Source organism: Trichechus manatus, unplaced genomic scaffold, assembly GCF_000243295.1.
Source record: "Trichechus manatus latirostris isolate Lorelei unplaced genomic scaffold, TriManLat1.0 scaffold00123, whole genome shotgun sequence".
Classification (NCBI taxonomy): Eukaryota; Metazoa; Chordata; class Mammalia; order Sirenia; family Trichechidae; genus Trichechus; species Trichechus manatus.
Genome location: NW_004444059.1, coordinates 2686081 through 2703307, shown reverse-complemented (window position 1 = coordinate 2703307; position 17227 = coordinate 2686081). Strand labels below are relative to the sequence as shown.

The 17227-nt window shown below is 37.4% G+C and overlaps 1 protein-coding gene across 3 annotated transcripts in view; it reads left to right on the top strand.

Moving 5' to 3' along the window:
* ARID2 (AT-rich interaction domain 2) overlaps positions 1-17227 on the top strand; it is a 218639-nt gene that overhangs the window by 193364 nt on the left and 8048 nt on the right. For 2 of the 3 annotated variants that reach the window (XM_004384559.3, XM_023738839.1), the window contains 4 exons: positions 5287-5425; positions 5515-5600; positions 13348-13471; positions 13566-13657. In XM_004384559.3, the coding sequence (XP_004384616.1) occupies positions 5287-5425; positions 5515-5600; positions 13348-13471; positions 13566-13657 (441 nt within the window). Of the gene's footprint in view, positions 1-5286; positions 5426-5514; positions 5601-13347; positions 13472-13565; positions 13658-17227 lie in introns of those variants that run through there. The other variant, XM_023738838.1, reaches the window with a different exon arrangement.

Below are 17227 nucleotides of genomic sequence, written 5' to 3'. Positions count from 1 at the left end.
TGAATTTTAAAAAACTTATTAATAAAAAAATTATACACTATGCATGCAGTATTTTTTACCTAGTAATAAATTTATGCATGTTATCCAAGTAAACAATCATATATTATGGTGTAGTAGAAAAAATCACAGTTCAGTGTTAGTTGCCAATTGCCATCAAGTTGAATCCAATTCATGGCAACCCCATGAGTGTCAGAGGGGAACTGTGCTCCATAGAGTTTTCAGTGGGTGATTTTTTTGGAAGTAGATTGCCTTCAGAGGCACCTCCGGGTGAACTCAAACCTCCAAACTTTCTGTTACCAGCCAAGCAGGTTAACTATTTGCACCACCCAGGGACTCTGTGTTAGACGTGCCTGGTTTCAAATCCCAGTTCTGCCACTTAACTGTGTGACACTGGGAAATTTACTTTTTTAAAAGCTTGGTTCTTCAGCAATAATGTCAGAATAATTATATCTTCTTCAAAGAGAAATTGTGGAAATCAAATAAGATGACATATGTGAGTGTGCCTGATACATATAAGGAGGTGCTGTATGCTGTGTGCAGCTTTGTCAAGGACAGTTTGAAGTGATACACTGCCATACATTTCCAAGAATCCAAGCCATACAAGGCAGAATTTAAAAGTTTCAAATTCATTTGTATGTTTTACTTATCTCATTAAAAACATGCGAACAAATACATCACGACTTGTTTTATCTCTAAACTTTGTGTAATTTATTAAGTATAACATTATTATAATACTGAAATTGGGCATATTCACCTCCATATGTATGATTTTAGTCTAATCATATTTAGTAGAGGGTATACATGCAAATTTTTATGAATTTTTAAACAAGGTCCTTGAGAATATATATTTTCCTAAGTATAATACATGGCAGCTTCACAAACCTGTAAGGTTAGTAGAAAGAAGTTGGTGCTAAAGGATCAAAGAGCAAATACAGAAGTCCTTTCCTCTATCATTTCAAGTAAAGAAACAGGTAGAGCAGAAGACAGTGAAAAAGATACTTAAAACGAACGTTTTGTTGGCTTTGGCTGCACTGCATCTGAACCCCTTTCCTGTGTTTGAGAGATTTCCCGTGATTTGGAACTTATTAGGAGGCAGAACCAACCTTTCTCTACAAAAGCCCAAAAAAAAACCCAAATATTTGCTTCCTTTATTGCCTTTGGAGCTAAACCGGTTAATCAGTTGCTCCTACCTGTGCCTTTGAATCTAGATTGACTATAGCAAAGAAGCTGGGAGTGGAGAATTCATTCCTATAGCAACAGCAACTTTTAGTTTTCAAGAACACCAGTACTGATTTTGGAATGTCCAATTAGCAATGTCCAAGAACAAATCTGTGTTGGAAAAAGTACAACCAGAATACTCCTTAGAAGCAAGGATGGCAAGACTGTCTCACATATTTTGGACATGTTATCAGGAGGGATCACTCCCTGGAGAAGGACATAATGCTCGGTAAAGTGGAGGGTCAGTGAAAAATAGGAAGACCCTCAACAAGATGGATTGACACAGTGGTTGCAACAATGGGCTCAAGCATTGCAACAATTGGGAAGAGGGCACAGGACTGGGCAGTGTTTCGTTCTGTTGTTGCATAGGGTCACTATGAGTTGGAACCAACTTGACAGCTCCTAACAACTAACAATTAGCATTTGTAATTTTTAGTCATGTATGCCTAGACAATAGATCAGTTTCTTTTAACAGTAAAGTTGAGGAGCTCTGGTGGTGCAAAGGTTAAACACTGTGCTTCTAACTAAGCCCACCCAGCAGCTGTGCGTGAGAAAAGACTGGCGATATCCTCCCATAAAAATTACAGCCTAGGAAATCCAACAGGGCAGTTGTACTCTGTCATACAGGGTTTCTATGAGTCAGAATCAACTGAGTCAGAATCGACTCTGGCACACAACAATAATAGTAAAGGTAGTCCTCCTCTTTTTTTCTTTGAACTCTGACATCTGGATATAACATTAAAAGTGAGTTAGTCTTTTAAAAAAAAAAAAAGTGGGTTTAGTCTCCCACCAAGGGTGTTTATTTTTTGTTGTTTGGTTTTGGGGGGTTTTTTCCCCAAAATATTTGCCCCCGGTTATCAACTTGTTACGGAATCTCACTTGAATGTAAAAATAATGCATGGCCTTGATACATCTTTTGCTATAGAGTATTATCTGTGTAAAACAGTTACAGATCAAGGACTGAGGTAAAGCTTAATTGTTGTACAGCCAGTAATATAGCCTTTTCTACTAAAATACGTTTGCAGTGTAGATTTGTTAATGTATAGTATTAACATTTATGTGCATTTATTAGCACTTATATGCATATCTTACTTTTAAACTAGAGAATATTCCTGTGAAAAAAATATATATCATGTATTTTAAGTCAGATAAAAAGTTTTTGCAGGAGGAGGGCTATTAAGGACATGGAATACTTTTTGGTCGTTACAGAAAATAACGTGCCAAAACCTTGAACAACTAAGAAAACTCCAAATTAAACTATCTGTGCTAAAGTGTTATCTGCAATCCTTTTATTTATGTTTTAGTGTTTATACCAAAGACAGTCTTAGCTTTATAGTTAAACAGATGTTTATGTTAAAATTATTCTTTTAAATATGAATTATTAAAATATTTTAATATGTATAACCTGAGTAAATTGCAGGTTTTTAAAGAATAAACACCTAAGATGGTAGAAGTGTACTTTATTTACTTCACTTGTTTATACACTTATGACGCCTAAGAAATTGTTTGATAGGAGGAAAAGTAATGGTAATAAGCATGGGGTAAATTACACCAATTAAGGAATGGTTGTTGCTATAAGGTCGCTCTGAGTCAAAATCGACTCAGTGACAACCGGTTTGGTTTGGTTTTTTTAGAGTAGCTGGGACCTAGAAACTTGTATCTATTTAGTGCCTTATGTGAATATTTATTCAGTTGTTACAAACAGCTTTTCACTTGGATAAAAGAAAAAAAATTTGAAGGAGACTAAAATAAAAAAGGCCGAATGCTTGCTTCCTCCCCATTGCCCTTGGCAGCTAAACCAGTCAGTTGCTCCTCCTGCCTATAGCTTTGAATCTGGATTGACTGTGGCAGAGAAGCTGCTGATGGAGAATTCGTTCCTGTAGCAGAAGCAGTGTTTAGTTTTCAAGAACACCAGTATTTCTATTCAGAAACTAATCGTGCACTTTAGCTGCAGTTATTTAAACAATAATGAGCAGGGGACTAGCCATTATAAATTGTATTGATGATGTCATTGAAAATTATAGTATCTTTGAAAATCGCTAATGACTGAGAGAAAAGTATCAGATACAGTTAATATAATGGATTAAATATTAATAAATTTTTGTATTGCTTTTCCAGATAAAGTGTTGTTTAACTTGTTTTTTAATTGGAGTAGCGCATATATTTTTATACTTAAGGGTAGGATTCAGTAGAGGAAAAGAGAAGATACAAGGGAGAGGATAATTTATGAAGGGATAGGATCCAGTACCTAAGTGAAGGACTTAACCATGGAAATGGTGGCTGCTGTATTTGTTAATTTTGAAATCCAGTGGAAGGAAAGGATGAGTAATGATGGAAGATTTAATGTAGAAAAGGAGGAAGGTAAGGAGGTACTCATAGAATAAATTTAAATTCTTTCATTAATAAGCTTTTTTGTGGTTTGCCAGAGCTATTAAAAGTAAGACATTATCCCTAAAGTTGCAAAACTCATACTAATACGGGAAGACAAGCTCCAAGATAAGATTAACGTTCAGTGCTTAATAAAAGTAGAAAAACTGTGGAGCAGTTTCTATCTGAAATCTTCTCAGGAGCAGAAATGAATCAAATGAATTGAAGTGATGGTGAAAACCACTTGATAATGGAGAGCATTAATTTGGAAGGGGACCAAACTTCACTGAGCAAGACTTGGCAGTTTAGGAGCAGTTGTGGAGAAGGCCTCAGGATAGAGGATTAGCAAGATGGGCAAGGTGAAAGACAAGAGGTTTCTAGTACCAGTGTTATAAATACTGCTGATAATAATGATAAAAGCTGTCATTTATTTATGGCCTACTATTTGCCAAATAACTTTATATGTATCAAATTTAAACCTCACAGCCACCCTGCAAGCTAGATTACCAGTAAGTAAAATGAACTTCAAGGAGCCCTCGTGGCACAATGGTTAAGTGCTCATCAGCTAACTGAAAGGTTAATAGTTTAGTACTCAGCCAGCTGCTCTGCAGAAGGAAGATGTGACAGTCTGCTCCCATGAAGATTATGGCTTAGGAAAACCCTGTGGGACAGTTCTACTCTCATACAAGGTCACAATGAGTTGGAACTGACTCCACGACAACAGGTTTTTTGCAGATTAAAATGAACTCCAGAGCCGTTGTACATGGTTGTGCACGTCAGAGCAGTCACCATTCACGTTGTATGTGTCTTACATTGTGTATTTATTAAAACACTTTTTCAGCAGATGGCAGTAAAGTATCGTAAGGAATTGTGTTCTTTTAATTTGTGCAAAAGCACCGCATTGGCCGGCAGTGGCAGCAGTATATAACATTATGTCAGTAACAGTCCCAGTTTCGTTTAAAAGCGTGCATATGCAAACACTGGGAGAAAACTTATAGGAAATATATCAAAACATTAACAGTCTGAGTAATTGAATCACGTGGGGATTTTTATTTTCTCTTAGATAATCTTTTGAATATTCCCATTTCCTTAAGTGAATACGTTTGTGATTTCTTGTCGGGAGGGGTTGGGTAGATGATTGCTGGAAGGATAATAGTGAAAAAAATTTTCTAGTAAGCAGTAGTGGTATCCTGCCTCATTTCTTATCTTCACCCCACCCTGGAAAAATCCATCGTATTCTGAAAACTCAATATCTGTTTGTACTGCTTTTCTTTAGAGTTTAGTGCCCTGAAATTACATTTAAACTTTTAAAATCTACATATTCTGCTAGAGTTTATTGTATGTAATAAAAAATCTAATAAATGCTTGAGCAATTTCTAAAAGTACTATAGAGTATGATATGTGTTTATAAAGAAATGTTCTATTGTGCTTTAAAATGATGTTTCATTACTTTCAAGAGATTCTTAACCAAATTTCTTGGAAATTAAGGAATTGGGAGTGACGGATGTTAAACTTAAAATGAATTACCAAAAGTGTTCAGTATAGTTGAATGCTTAAACTTAGATATATTAAAATATTCTTAGATTTGCCCTATTTTTAATCTCTGTATATTGATCTGGAGTTTATATTAAGGGGAACATGTTTCCTATTTTAAAGAATTCATTCACATCAGATAATTTCTACTACTTTTATTTTTTGTAGGTGGTTTCAGACACCCTCACAGGTTTTCTACCATGCAGCAACTGAACATGGAGGAAAAGATGTCTATCCAGGGCAGTGTCTTTGGGAAGGTTGTGAACCTTTTCAGCGACAAAGGTTTTCTTTTATTACCCACTTACAGGTATAGCTTCTTAATACTATTTGTTCAGTAACTCCTCTGGTTGGATTAAAGATCTTAATGAGTATTCTTTTCTTCCTCTTTTCAAAAAGGATAAGCACTGTTCAAAGGATGCCCTGCTTGCAGGATTAAAACAGGATGAACCAGGACAAGCAGGAAGTCAAAAATCTTCTACCAAGTAAGGAAAATGAGTTTATTTCCTATTGTACACGCAAAAATAAATATCAAGAGACTAGGTAAAACACAAGAACTATAAAAGGCGGCAACTTAGCATATTGGGAAATAGGAGATCGGGATTCTAGTCCAACTCTACACTTAAATGGCTGTGTGACCCTGTTTTCAAATTGCTTAAATTCTCTAGGCATCATTTTTCATATTGGCTTCTGTAAGATGCCTTGTAGCTCTAACATTTTATGACTCTGCTTTGTAAACAAGTCATTGGAAGTAATGACAGATGATGTATGTGAAGTGCTTTGTTAACTGAAAGTACTACATATGGTTCTCTGTCCTTTGAGAGGTTAATTGAACTTGTATTTGATAATGGCAATGAGATTTGTCCTAATAACTACTGCTCTGAGGAGTGAGGGTCCTATGTAAGAGTATAAATGTCACGTTTACTGTATGGTCATTCGTTTACCTGTCATTTCCTGAACACATACTTTTGTAATGCATGTAATCAGTTCTGAGTAGGTCAGGGATTCCTGTAGGGTCCTTGTTAGACTTAACATTTAAAAAAAAAAAAAAGCTTCTGTCGAGTTGATTCCAACTAATAACAACCCTATAGGAGAGTAGAACTGCCCCATAGTGTTTCCAAGGATTTGAACTGCCAACCTTTTAGTTAGCAGCCGAGCTCTTAACCACTGCATGAACAGGGCTCCAAATAGCATCTTGTATTTTAAATGAAGCCTTTAGTGGTAGATTCATTGAACCTAAATAATACTTTTAAATTTCAAAATATGGAAATAAGTTAGCTTGCCACCATTTATTGAGAGTCTTCTATATACTGGGCAGTGTACCATGCACAGGGGGTTCTAAGAACAAGATAAAGTCTATCACCTCACAGAGCTGAAATTCTAGAAGGAAAAATAGAACTGTGGAAACATAGAAGCTGCTTATATACTTTATTTGTTGCATTACTATTTAGTGAGTATCTATATTGTGCTAGGTAGGCACTGAGGTATAAATGTATGTTGGTGACCAACATACATTTTGCCATTCTTAAACCAAAAATCAAACCTGTTGCCATTAAGTCAATTCCGACTCATGACAACCCTATAGGACATGGTAGAACTGCTGCCCCATAGGGTTTCCAAGGCTGTAAATCCATATGGAAGCAGACTACCACATCTTTCTCCCGTGAAGTGGCTGGTAGGTTCGAACTGCCGACCTTCTGGTTAACAGCCAAGCGCTTAACCACTGTACCACCAGGACTCCCATTGCTATTCTTAAGTCTCTGTAATAAGTACTAAAAATGATATGCACACGGCCGGTGAGAGCACACCTAAACTAATCGAGGAGACCAGGGAAAGCTTTCTGGTAGAAGGCACACCCAAGCTGACACTGAAAGAATAAAAAAGAATTAGCAGAAGTTGTCATAAGCCATATTAATCAGTTTGGATTTTACCCTAAAAGCAAAGGAAAATGGAATATTCAAAGTCACATAGATAGTTAAATAGTGTCAAAAATAGTTTGAATCTGATTTTATATAAAACTCCTCTCTGCAGTCCCTCCATTCTACATCTTTCTATATGACTGTAGAACTCTATTCAGAGGATTGATTGAATTTTTTTTCATTGTAAATACCTTTTATCTTTTTTTTAACTTTCTTATTGTGCTTTAGATGAAGGTTTACAGAGCAAATTAGTTTCTCCTTAAATAATTAATACACGTATTGTTTTGTGACATTGGTTGCCAACTCTATAATGTGTCAACAGTCTCCCCTTCTCGACCTTGGGTTCCCTGTTACCAGCTTTCCTGTCCCCTTCTGCCTTCTCATCCTTGCCCCTGGGCTGGTGTGCCCATTTAGTCTCATTTTGTTTTATGGGCCTGTCTAATCTTTGGCTGAAGAGTTAACCTCAGGAGTGACTTCAGTACTGAGTTAAAAAGGTGTCTTGGGGCCATACTCTTGGGGTTTCTCCAGTCTCTGTTATACCAGTGAGTCTGGTCCTTTTTTTTTTTTTGAGTTTCAATTTAGTTCTGCGTTTTTCTCCAGCTCTGTCTGGGACCCTCTATTGTGATTCCTGTCAGAGCAGTTGGTGGTGGTAGCCGAGCACCATCTAGTTGTGCTGGACTCAAGTCTGGTGGAGGCTATGGTAGTTGTGGTCCATTAGTCCTATGAACTAGTCTTTCCCTTAGGTCTTTGATTGTCTTCATTCTCCCTTGCTCCAGATGGGTTGGGTCCAGTGGAGAATCTTAGATGGCCGCTCGCAAGCTTTTAAGACGCTAGACGCTACTTACCAAAGTAGGTTGTAGAACATTTTCTTTATGAAGTATGTTTTGCCTGTTGAACTAGATGTCCCCCAAGACTGTGGTCCCCAGCCTTCAGCCCAGTAACTCAGTCCCTCAGGAAATTTTCAGATGTGTCTGTGAAGCTGCTATGACTTTGCCCTGGTCAAGTTGTGCTGACTTCTCCAGTATTGTGTTCTGTCTACCCTTCACCAAAGTTGCCACTTATCTATTGTCTATTTAGTGTTTTTTCCTCCCTACCCTTCCCCTCCCTCATAGCCATCAAAGATTGTTTCTTTCTGTGTGTAAACCTTTTCATGAGTTTTTACAATAGTGGTCTAATATAGTATTTGTCCTTTTGTGATTGACCTATTTCACTCAGCATAATGCACTCCAGATTCATCCATGTTGTGAGATGTTTCACAGATTCATCATTGTTCTTTGTCATTGCGTAGTATTCCGTTATGTGTATGTACCATAGTTTATCCATTCATCCATTGTTGGGCACTTAGGTTGTTTCCATCTTTCTATTATGAATAACGCTACAGTGAACATGGGTGTGCATATGTCTGTCTGTGTGACAGCTCTTATTTCTCTAGGTATATTCCTAGGAATGGAATAGCTGGATCATGTGGTATTCTATTTCTAGCTTTTTAAGGAAGCACCATATCATTTTCCAAAATGGTTGTACCATTTTGCATTCCCACCAGCAGTGCATAAGAGTTCCAAGCTCCTCACAGCCTCTCTAACATTTGTCATTTTCTGTTTTTTTAATTCATGCTAGTAATGCCAGGGTGAGATGGTATCTCATTGTGGTTTTGATTTGCATTTCTCTAATGGCTAGTGATCGCAAGCATTTATTTCCTCGTGTGTCTTTTAGCCCCCTGAATGTCTTCTTTGGTGAAGTTTTTGTTCATACCCTTTGCCCATTTTTTAAGTGAATTATTTGTCTTTTTGTTGTAGAGGTGTTGGATTTTCCTGTAGATTTTAGAGATTAGACCTTTGTCAGATTTGTCATAGCCTAAAATTTTTTCCCAGTTTATACGTTCTCTTTTTACTTTTTTGGTGAAGTCTTTTGATGAGCATAAGTGTTTAATTTTTAGAAGATCCCAGTTACCCAGCTTATCTTCTGGTGTTCGTGTATTGTTTGTTATGGTTTTGTATCCTATTTATACCATGTATTAAGGCCTCTAGCATTGACTCAATTTTTTCTTCCATGATGTTTATAGTTTTTGGTTTTATATTTAGGTCTTTGATCCGTTTTGATTAGTTTTTGTGTATGGTGTGAGGTGTGGGTCCTGTTTCATTTTTTTACAGATGGACATCCAGTTTTGCCTGCACCATTTGTTAAAAAAAAACAAAACAAAACTATCTTTTCCCCTTTTAATGGACTTTGGGCCTTTGTCAAAGATCAGGTGACCGTAGGTGGATGGATTTATATCTGGGTTCTCGATTCTGTTCCATTGGTCAATGTATCTGTCGTTCTACCAGTACCAGGCTGTTTTGACTACCGTAGCTATATAGTAGGTTCTGAGGTCAGGTAGTGTGAGGCCTCCTCCTTTATTCTTCTTCAGCAGTGCTTTACTTATCTGTATAAAGTTAATGATTAGTTTTTCCATCTCGTTAAAGAATGCCGTTGTTATTTGAATCGGGATTGCAGTGTATTTGTAGATTGCTTTGGATAGAATTGACATTTTCACAATGTTGAGTCTTTTGTATCCATGAGCATGATGTGTTTTTCCATTTATGTAGGTCTCTTTTGGTTTCTTGCAATAGTGTTTTGTAGTTTTCTTTGTATAGGTCTTTTACACTCCTGGTTAGATTTATCCCTAAGTATTTTGTTTTTTTTAGGGGCTATTGTAAATGGTATTGCTTTCCTGATTTCCTTTTTGTAGTTCTCTTTATTGGTGTGTAGGAATCCAACTGATGTTTGTATGTTTATTTTGTATCCTTCTACTCTGCTATATCTTTCTGTTACTTCCAGTAATTTTCTTGTGGATTCTTTTGGGTTCTATATGTATTGTATCATATCATCCGCAAATAGGGACAGTTTTACTTCTTCCTTACCAATTTGGACGCCCTTTATTTCTTTTTCTGGCCTTATTGCTCTAGCTAGGACTTCCAGCACAATGTTAAATACGAGTGGTGATAAAGGCGTCCTTGTCTTGTTCCTCTTCTCAGGGGTAATGTTTTCAGCCTCTCTCTATTAAGAATGTTGGCTGTTAGTTTTATATAGATGCCTTTTATTATGTTGAGGAATTTCTTTTATGTACCTGTTTTATTGAGAGTTTTTATCAGAAATGGCTGTTGGACTATATCAAATGCCTTTTCTGCATTGATTGAGATGATCATGTGATTATTTTGTTTTATATATGTCATGGATTATGTTGATTGATTTTCTAATGTTGAACCATCCTTGCATGTTTGGTGTGAATCCCACTTGGTTGTGGTGTTTTTTTTGTTTTTTTTGATATGATGCTGAATTCTTTTGGCTAGAATTTTGTTGAGAATTTTTGCATGTATATTCATGAGAGATGTTGGTCTGTAATTTTCTTTTTTTGTAGTATGTTTGCCTGGTTTGGTATCAGGGTTATGTTGGCTTCGTGGAATGAATATGGAAGTATCCTTTCCTTCTGTGTGTTCTGAAATATTTTGAGTGGTACTGGTGTGGGCTTCTCTCTGAATGTTTGGTAGAATTCTCCAGTGAAGCCATCTGGGCCAGGACTTTTTTTTGTTGGGAGTTTTTTTATTACCTTTCTTTTATTTTCCATTATTTTGTCTATTTTTTCCTTATTTTTGTCTGTGTTTTCCTTCTTGTGGGAGAGCCCTGGATATTAGAGTTTTGAATTCCCTATCAGGTAGTTCCAGTGCCTTTTTTTCTACTGGCAGGTCATCTGGTGTTTTATTTTGGTTGCTCTGGAGCTGTCCTGTACTGTTTTTTAATATGTTTTGATATTATCTGCTGTCTTCAGGACATGATACTATCTGCTGTCTTCAGGACATTCAGGAATTATTTTCTTCATTTGTGTATTGTAGAGTTGTTTGTTTTGTCCTGCTTTTTGTTTTATTTGGTGACATGTGAGCAAGTGGGCTGGGCATGCTTTGTTGCTTACTCGTCTGTGGGCACAATACTTCTTCACCACCTTGTCCGGGTGACAGGACCAGTCACTCAGCTATGGTGCAGCAGGGCAGGTCCAGCCGGGGGGAGAGGCAAGGATGGATCGTTTGCACGCATACTGGGGCCAACAGGGTGGTTCTGTTGGGCAGTGCAAGGCAGGGTCTGGTGGTCTGTGCCCATAACGCTTAGGGGCGTGGCACTTAGCACACGGTGTAGATAAGCAGGAGGGGAGAGGATGTGATGTGTGGAGCTAAGTGGATAAGAGAGAGAAACAAAAGCAGGAAAAGTGAAGGAAAAAACAAAAGAAATTAAATACAGTGATGGCACAGTAAGATTCAGTGGGTGGCAGTGGGGCAGAGCCGATGAGGCCGTTTACCAGTGTGTCTCTAGTTGAGCAGTGTGGCTCAGCCTGTTGAGAGGGGGTGTGGGCAGTGCACGTTGCTAGGTGGACAGGACAAAGGAAAGGAAAGAAGGGAAAGAGAAGACACAACAAAAAAAAAAAACAGCAGCAAAAATAAATACATGGTGAGGGAGCCAGCCATTGGGGGTGGGGCAGAACTGGAGTGGTGGCAAGCTGATGTCTCTCTCACCAAGTGGCACAGCATGGCCTTTCATGAAGGGGCGGAGGCAGCAGGACCTAGATGGGATGGAGAAGGAAAAGGGAGAAGGGGAAAGGTAAAGAGAAATAAAAAATATGGCACTAAGGGAGCCGGCCTGTGGAGGTAGCGCAGACTTGGGGAGGCCATGTGCTAGAGGCTCTCTAGCCAAGTGGTACAACGCAGCTTATCTGAAGTTGGGGGTGGCGCACAGGGCTAGGTGGGTGGGAGAAAGAAAAGGAAGGGAGAGAGAGAAGAAACCAAAAAGAAAAAAAAAAGACACTGAGGGAACCTGCCAGTGGGTTGGTGCGGACCTAGGGAGGCCATGTGCCAGTGGCTCTCTAGCCAAGCAGTGTGGCACAGCCCGTCAAGAAGGGGCAGGGACGGCACACGGGGCCAGCTGGGCAGGAAAAAGGAAAGGAAGGAAGGGATAGAGAGAAGAAACAAACAAACAAAAGCCAACAAAAAAATAAAATGACACTGAAGGAGCTGGCCGGTGGGGGCAGGGCAGGCCCAGGCAGCAGTAGCTAGTGTCTCTGGAGGATCAGCCATGCCCTTTTGGAAAGTGGTGGAGGCTGTGCAGAGGGAAGAAGGTTGGAGGGTGGGCGGGAAAACGTGTATCCCTGGTTACCGGGTGCTCTGTCTCCTTTTGGGAGCTCTGTGAAGTTGCCTTCCTGTACTCTGTCCTTTGTGCTTGCTGGCTGAGGTCCAAGATGGCAAATCCATGCCACATTAGCTAGTAGGGGACCTCCACTCCATAGCTCTCCTCGTTCTCTGTTCCCTGTCAGTTTCTAATTCATCTGGTACTTGATCAAGTTCTTTATCACTTCATTTTACACTCAGGTTCCAGGATTGACGTTTGTATTTGTTTTACTTAGTTTTTTGGGTCTTTGCTGGGGAGGGACGGCATGGTGCTTCTGTCTGTAGCATCATGTTGGCTTCTGCCTCCCTGAAATTATTAAATAATGATGAAAAATAAGATTGTGTAACAAAGTAATTTCATATTATCATATTAGGTTATATTCTCCAAGGTGATCTGTACCAATACATTCTTATGTACTATTATTTTACCCTTAGATACTTTTCATAAATTTATAGCTCAAATTGTAGCCTTTTTTTTTTTTTTTAATTGTACTTCAGGTGAAGGCTTACAGAACAAATAGTTTCTCATGAAACAGTAGTACGCATCTTGTTTTATGATATTGGTTAACAACCCCACGACATGTCAACCCTCTCCCTTCTAGACCTTTTTTTTTTTTTGGTGAAAATATACATAGCCAAAGATACACCATTTCAAAAATTTCTACATGCACTGTTCAGTGACATCAACTACGCTCTTCCAGTTGTGCTGCTATTCTCACTTTAGATGAAGGCTTACAGAACAAAATATTTTCTCATTTTGTAAACTATTTTTTTTTTTGTTACCATCTTCGCATTACATTCAAAGATGAAAACTTCACAACTTTGTCACTATTTCATATTTATTTGATTGCATACTTACCCAGCACAGTAACTTTAAAGATTTACCACACTGGAGCATCTGTTGTTTGCTTTAAAACTGATACACTGGAAAACAAAAGATGTAAAACTTAAGCCAGATACTAAGAGCCCTTTTGCCTAGGCTGACGGAAAGCATAAGCGTTAATGCCGAACCTTGAGCACTTTTATTCACTCTGTACCCACCGTGGGTTTGGCAAGGTGGTCATCTTTGTCAGTTTGTCTGCAGCATCATTTTAACAAACTCTTCTTCTCTCTGATCAATTTAGGCAGCCAGCTGGAGGGGGTACAGGCTCAACTCCTAGAGCACAAAAGGCCATTGTGAATCATCCCAGTGCTGCACTCATGGCTCTTAGGAGAGGATCAAGAAACCTTGTCTTTCGAGATTTTACAGTAAGCAGTCCTTGAAAGCGTTATCTGTAAAGGTGTGGGCACTGTGTGACTTAGATCTTTATTCTTTTCATTTTATTTTCTTCTCTTTTTTAAGGATGAAAAAGAGGGACCAATAACTAAACACATCCGACTAACAGCTGCCTTAATATTAAAAAATATTGGTAAATATTCAGAATGTGGTCGCAGGTGAGTAATCTGTTTTCCATAGCCAAAGTGAATTTAGATTATTTTGTTTTCACGTATAGGTTAATAAGATTAGATACCTGTTTTTTATTCATGTTTTCTCCTCGTCAGTTTTGTGAATATGTCCAAAAGCTTATGCCAAGGTCAGGCCATCATGATCTCTTGAAAGTCAAAAATAAGGTAGAGTAGAGAGAAGTTGAAACAAAAGATGTTCTTTAAACTTGTTTTATTAGGTTAATTTTCTTTGTTGGCCATAGAATTTAGAGCAAAAGGTAGCTCTACTAAAGAGAACTTAGGAATTTACTAGGAGGGAAAAAGGAATTGATCATTTGAATACTGTCGTATCAGAATGGAATTCAGTTTGAGAATTGAAATTTCAATGTACCCATCAAAGTAATAGATACCTTAAAAATCATTATAATTCCTGAAGTTTTAAGTGTTACTTTCTAATGTGCTTAACCAAGCAAGAGAAAACTCAAGATTTTGTAGATCTGCAGAAACTAGGAATAACTTGTTGATTTTGAGAGAGCAAATGTGGGATGTTGAAGCCTTATTGTACCTTGGCTTCCCTGAAGTACCTTTTCTGATATTCCTTTTACATCTTCAGCTGACCCATCTCAGGCGCCTTTGCTGAGAAATCATCCTTTCTCTCCCAGTCCCACTTTCTCCTTTCGTATACTATTAATCCCATCTCCTAATTATCTTGAATCTACCTTAGTTCTTCTACCCCACATTTTACCTTGTTTTAGGACTTTTGTAATATTATTGGAGTAACCTTCCAACTGGATTTCCCAAGCACAAAAACAGTAGTATCAGTTACAAAGGGAAAAAAGCAATGAATTTGACTGTACCAAGTTTTAAAACTCCTAGTAAATTAAACATGAATAAAACTTATAAAGCTAAGTTTTAAAAAAGGATTCGCAATGACAAAGATTACTATATTTAATGTATAAAGCATTTCTTACAAATGAAAATTTTTTAACACTCAAAAAATAAGCAAACTTTTTCAAAGAAGAAATATAAACCATATGACAAGACTAGCATGTTCTTGCTTCCTTCATAACATGATCTCTTCCTCCTGTTCCTACTTGATTTCCCTCCCTTCCTTGCTTTCTGCTTTATAGCTGCATGTCAGCCAAAGCAAACCACATTCAGATTCCTAATCGTGCTAGGCTCTTACATGTCACACCTTTGTACCTTTATCCCAGTGCTTATACTATTACCCCTGTGTAGAATGCCCTTCTCCCTGCTTTTCCTGCCTATTGAAAACCTGCTTACCCTTAATGATGATTCAGCTCAGATGTTTGATTCTTTTTGTACAGCCTTTCCTATGCTGTGATCCTCTTCCCCCCTGAGAACATCTCTGTCTTATAACATTTAATTGCATTGTTTTCTAAATAGTTTTTATGTGGTATTTTTTCTACTGAGCTGTGTGCAGAGATTTTCTCTGATTAATCTTTGTAGCCTGAGCACCAAGCACAGTGCTTATGATAGATAATCACCACCTCCTATTCATCTTTTAAGACTCAACTCAAGGATCAGCTTTCCCAGAAAGTTTTTCGTGACATCTTCCTCACTACCCTGCCCCTGACCAAGGGTGCAGTAGGTACCCTACCACCCTGTGCGTTGCATGTTATCCCCATAGATGGTGAGCTTTTTGAAGATAGGGATTGAATATTTTTGTCTTTGTATCCTCAATGCGTGCTTAGTATACTGTTGGGAATGAAGTAGGCATTCATTAAATAGTTGATGGAGAGACAGATGGAAGCAAAGTCTCACAAATTCATTTTCTCATAGAGTTCTCATCTGGAATTTGTGTACACAATTGGAATTCTAAATATAATTTTATAACTTAGATTTTTACAGTAAAACTACTTTGGCTAGGTCTAATAAATTAAAATATTGAGTAATATGTTTTCATTTAAACAGCAGTGTCAGTTAACAAAACACAAGTAGTAAAATATCTCCAATGATGAGGATTTTTGCGTGAGCAAGAATACTGATAGAAAATCTGGCAAAACCTACACGTGTGAAGAAGACAGTCAAAGAAATCAGATACCTGCAAAGGGTATTTCTGTTGATATTTTCTCATCTCTAGTAGACTGAGTTATAGGGTGTGGTTTTTTGACTTAAGCAAATTTCTATTTGCGATAAGAAAATGTCGAATTGACAGGAAGACATGTAGAAGTTTACGTACATTCTTACTTACAGTATGGTATCCTAAACAGTATGAAATGCCAGTTATTTTTTTATTTGAAATTCATAATCTGATTGTTTGAATAATGTACAATGTTTAAATGTAACTTTATCTCCATTCTGATTAAACTTGAGGTCTGGAGAATTGCAGTGTTTCACCTCCTTTTGATTTATGTATCTTTCATCAATGTATAATACATGGTCTTAAAAATCAAATAGTACTAAAAAGATTACAACCAAAAATAATAGTCCCCTACTTCGCCCCATCACCCACTCCAAGGGGGAGCATTCAACATGTTGGGTGTTTCTTCAGGTATTTGCCTTCATATTTCTAATTAATATATGGATGTTACTATTTCTTAATTTACTTTTTTACACATTACCTGTTGACTCCTTTCTAAAAGATTCGAATATCCTTAAACGTCTCTTCCTACTTCCTTTTTCTCATCATCATATTTTTATATCACAGTTTTTGATTAAATTTTAAATCAGATATTGTCAGATTGTTTGATGGTGAGCCAAGTGGTATACTATTTCTTTTTGTTTTTCTGGGGTTAATGATTGCCTTGCTTTTTGTTTGGCTCTTTATGGGCCTAATGCTGAGTTTTCCATATATTTCAATTGTTAATTCTCAAACCGATCAATAAGTTTTCCAAAGGCTCAAATATGGTGTTTAACCTCTGTCAGTTTTATATTTTTATAATTTTTCCCCTTGGAACTGCCCTTCTGCAATGTTCCATCTTCCTGTAGTCTAGACAACTTGCTCTGTAAGTCTGGTACGCATCATTTCTTTTGTTTTTGTAGTTTTTGGTTTTACTGAGACTTTATGTTTTTCATCTTTATTTTGATGAGTATGTTTGTTAACTTTCTTTATGGTTAATTCCCAGGATTTCTTCATTTTTCTCTGTTCTTTTTTCTGATTTTTCCTCAAAGTTGTATCCAAGTGTTTGTCTTCAGTTTCGCTAATCCTGTCTTCCATTGTTTCAAACCTGTTCCTCTGCCCTTCTATGACACTGTCCATTTCTGAAATCTTGTTTATCTTTTGGATTTCTAATTGTTGTTTTTGTATCATTTCTAGTCGTGAATTTATTTTGGCTTTTTGTTCCTGTATTATTTTCCTGAATTCTTCCAATTTTTTGTCTGTATTTTCCATTAATTTGTCTGCCTTTTCTGTGAATTTGTCTGTTTTTTCCTCATTTTTATCTGCTTTTTGCTTCAACTCTTGGATAGCTCTGAATATTAGAGATTTGAATTCCCTGTCAGGTAGTTCTAGTGCTTTTTCTTCTACTGGAAAGTCATCTGGTGTTTTATTTTGGATGCCTACTGGAACCATCCTGTCCTGTTTTTGTAAATGTTTTGATATTGTCTGCTGTCTTC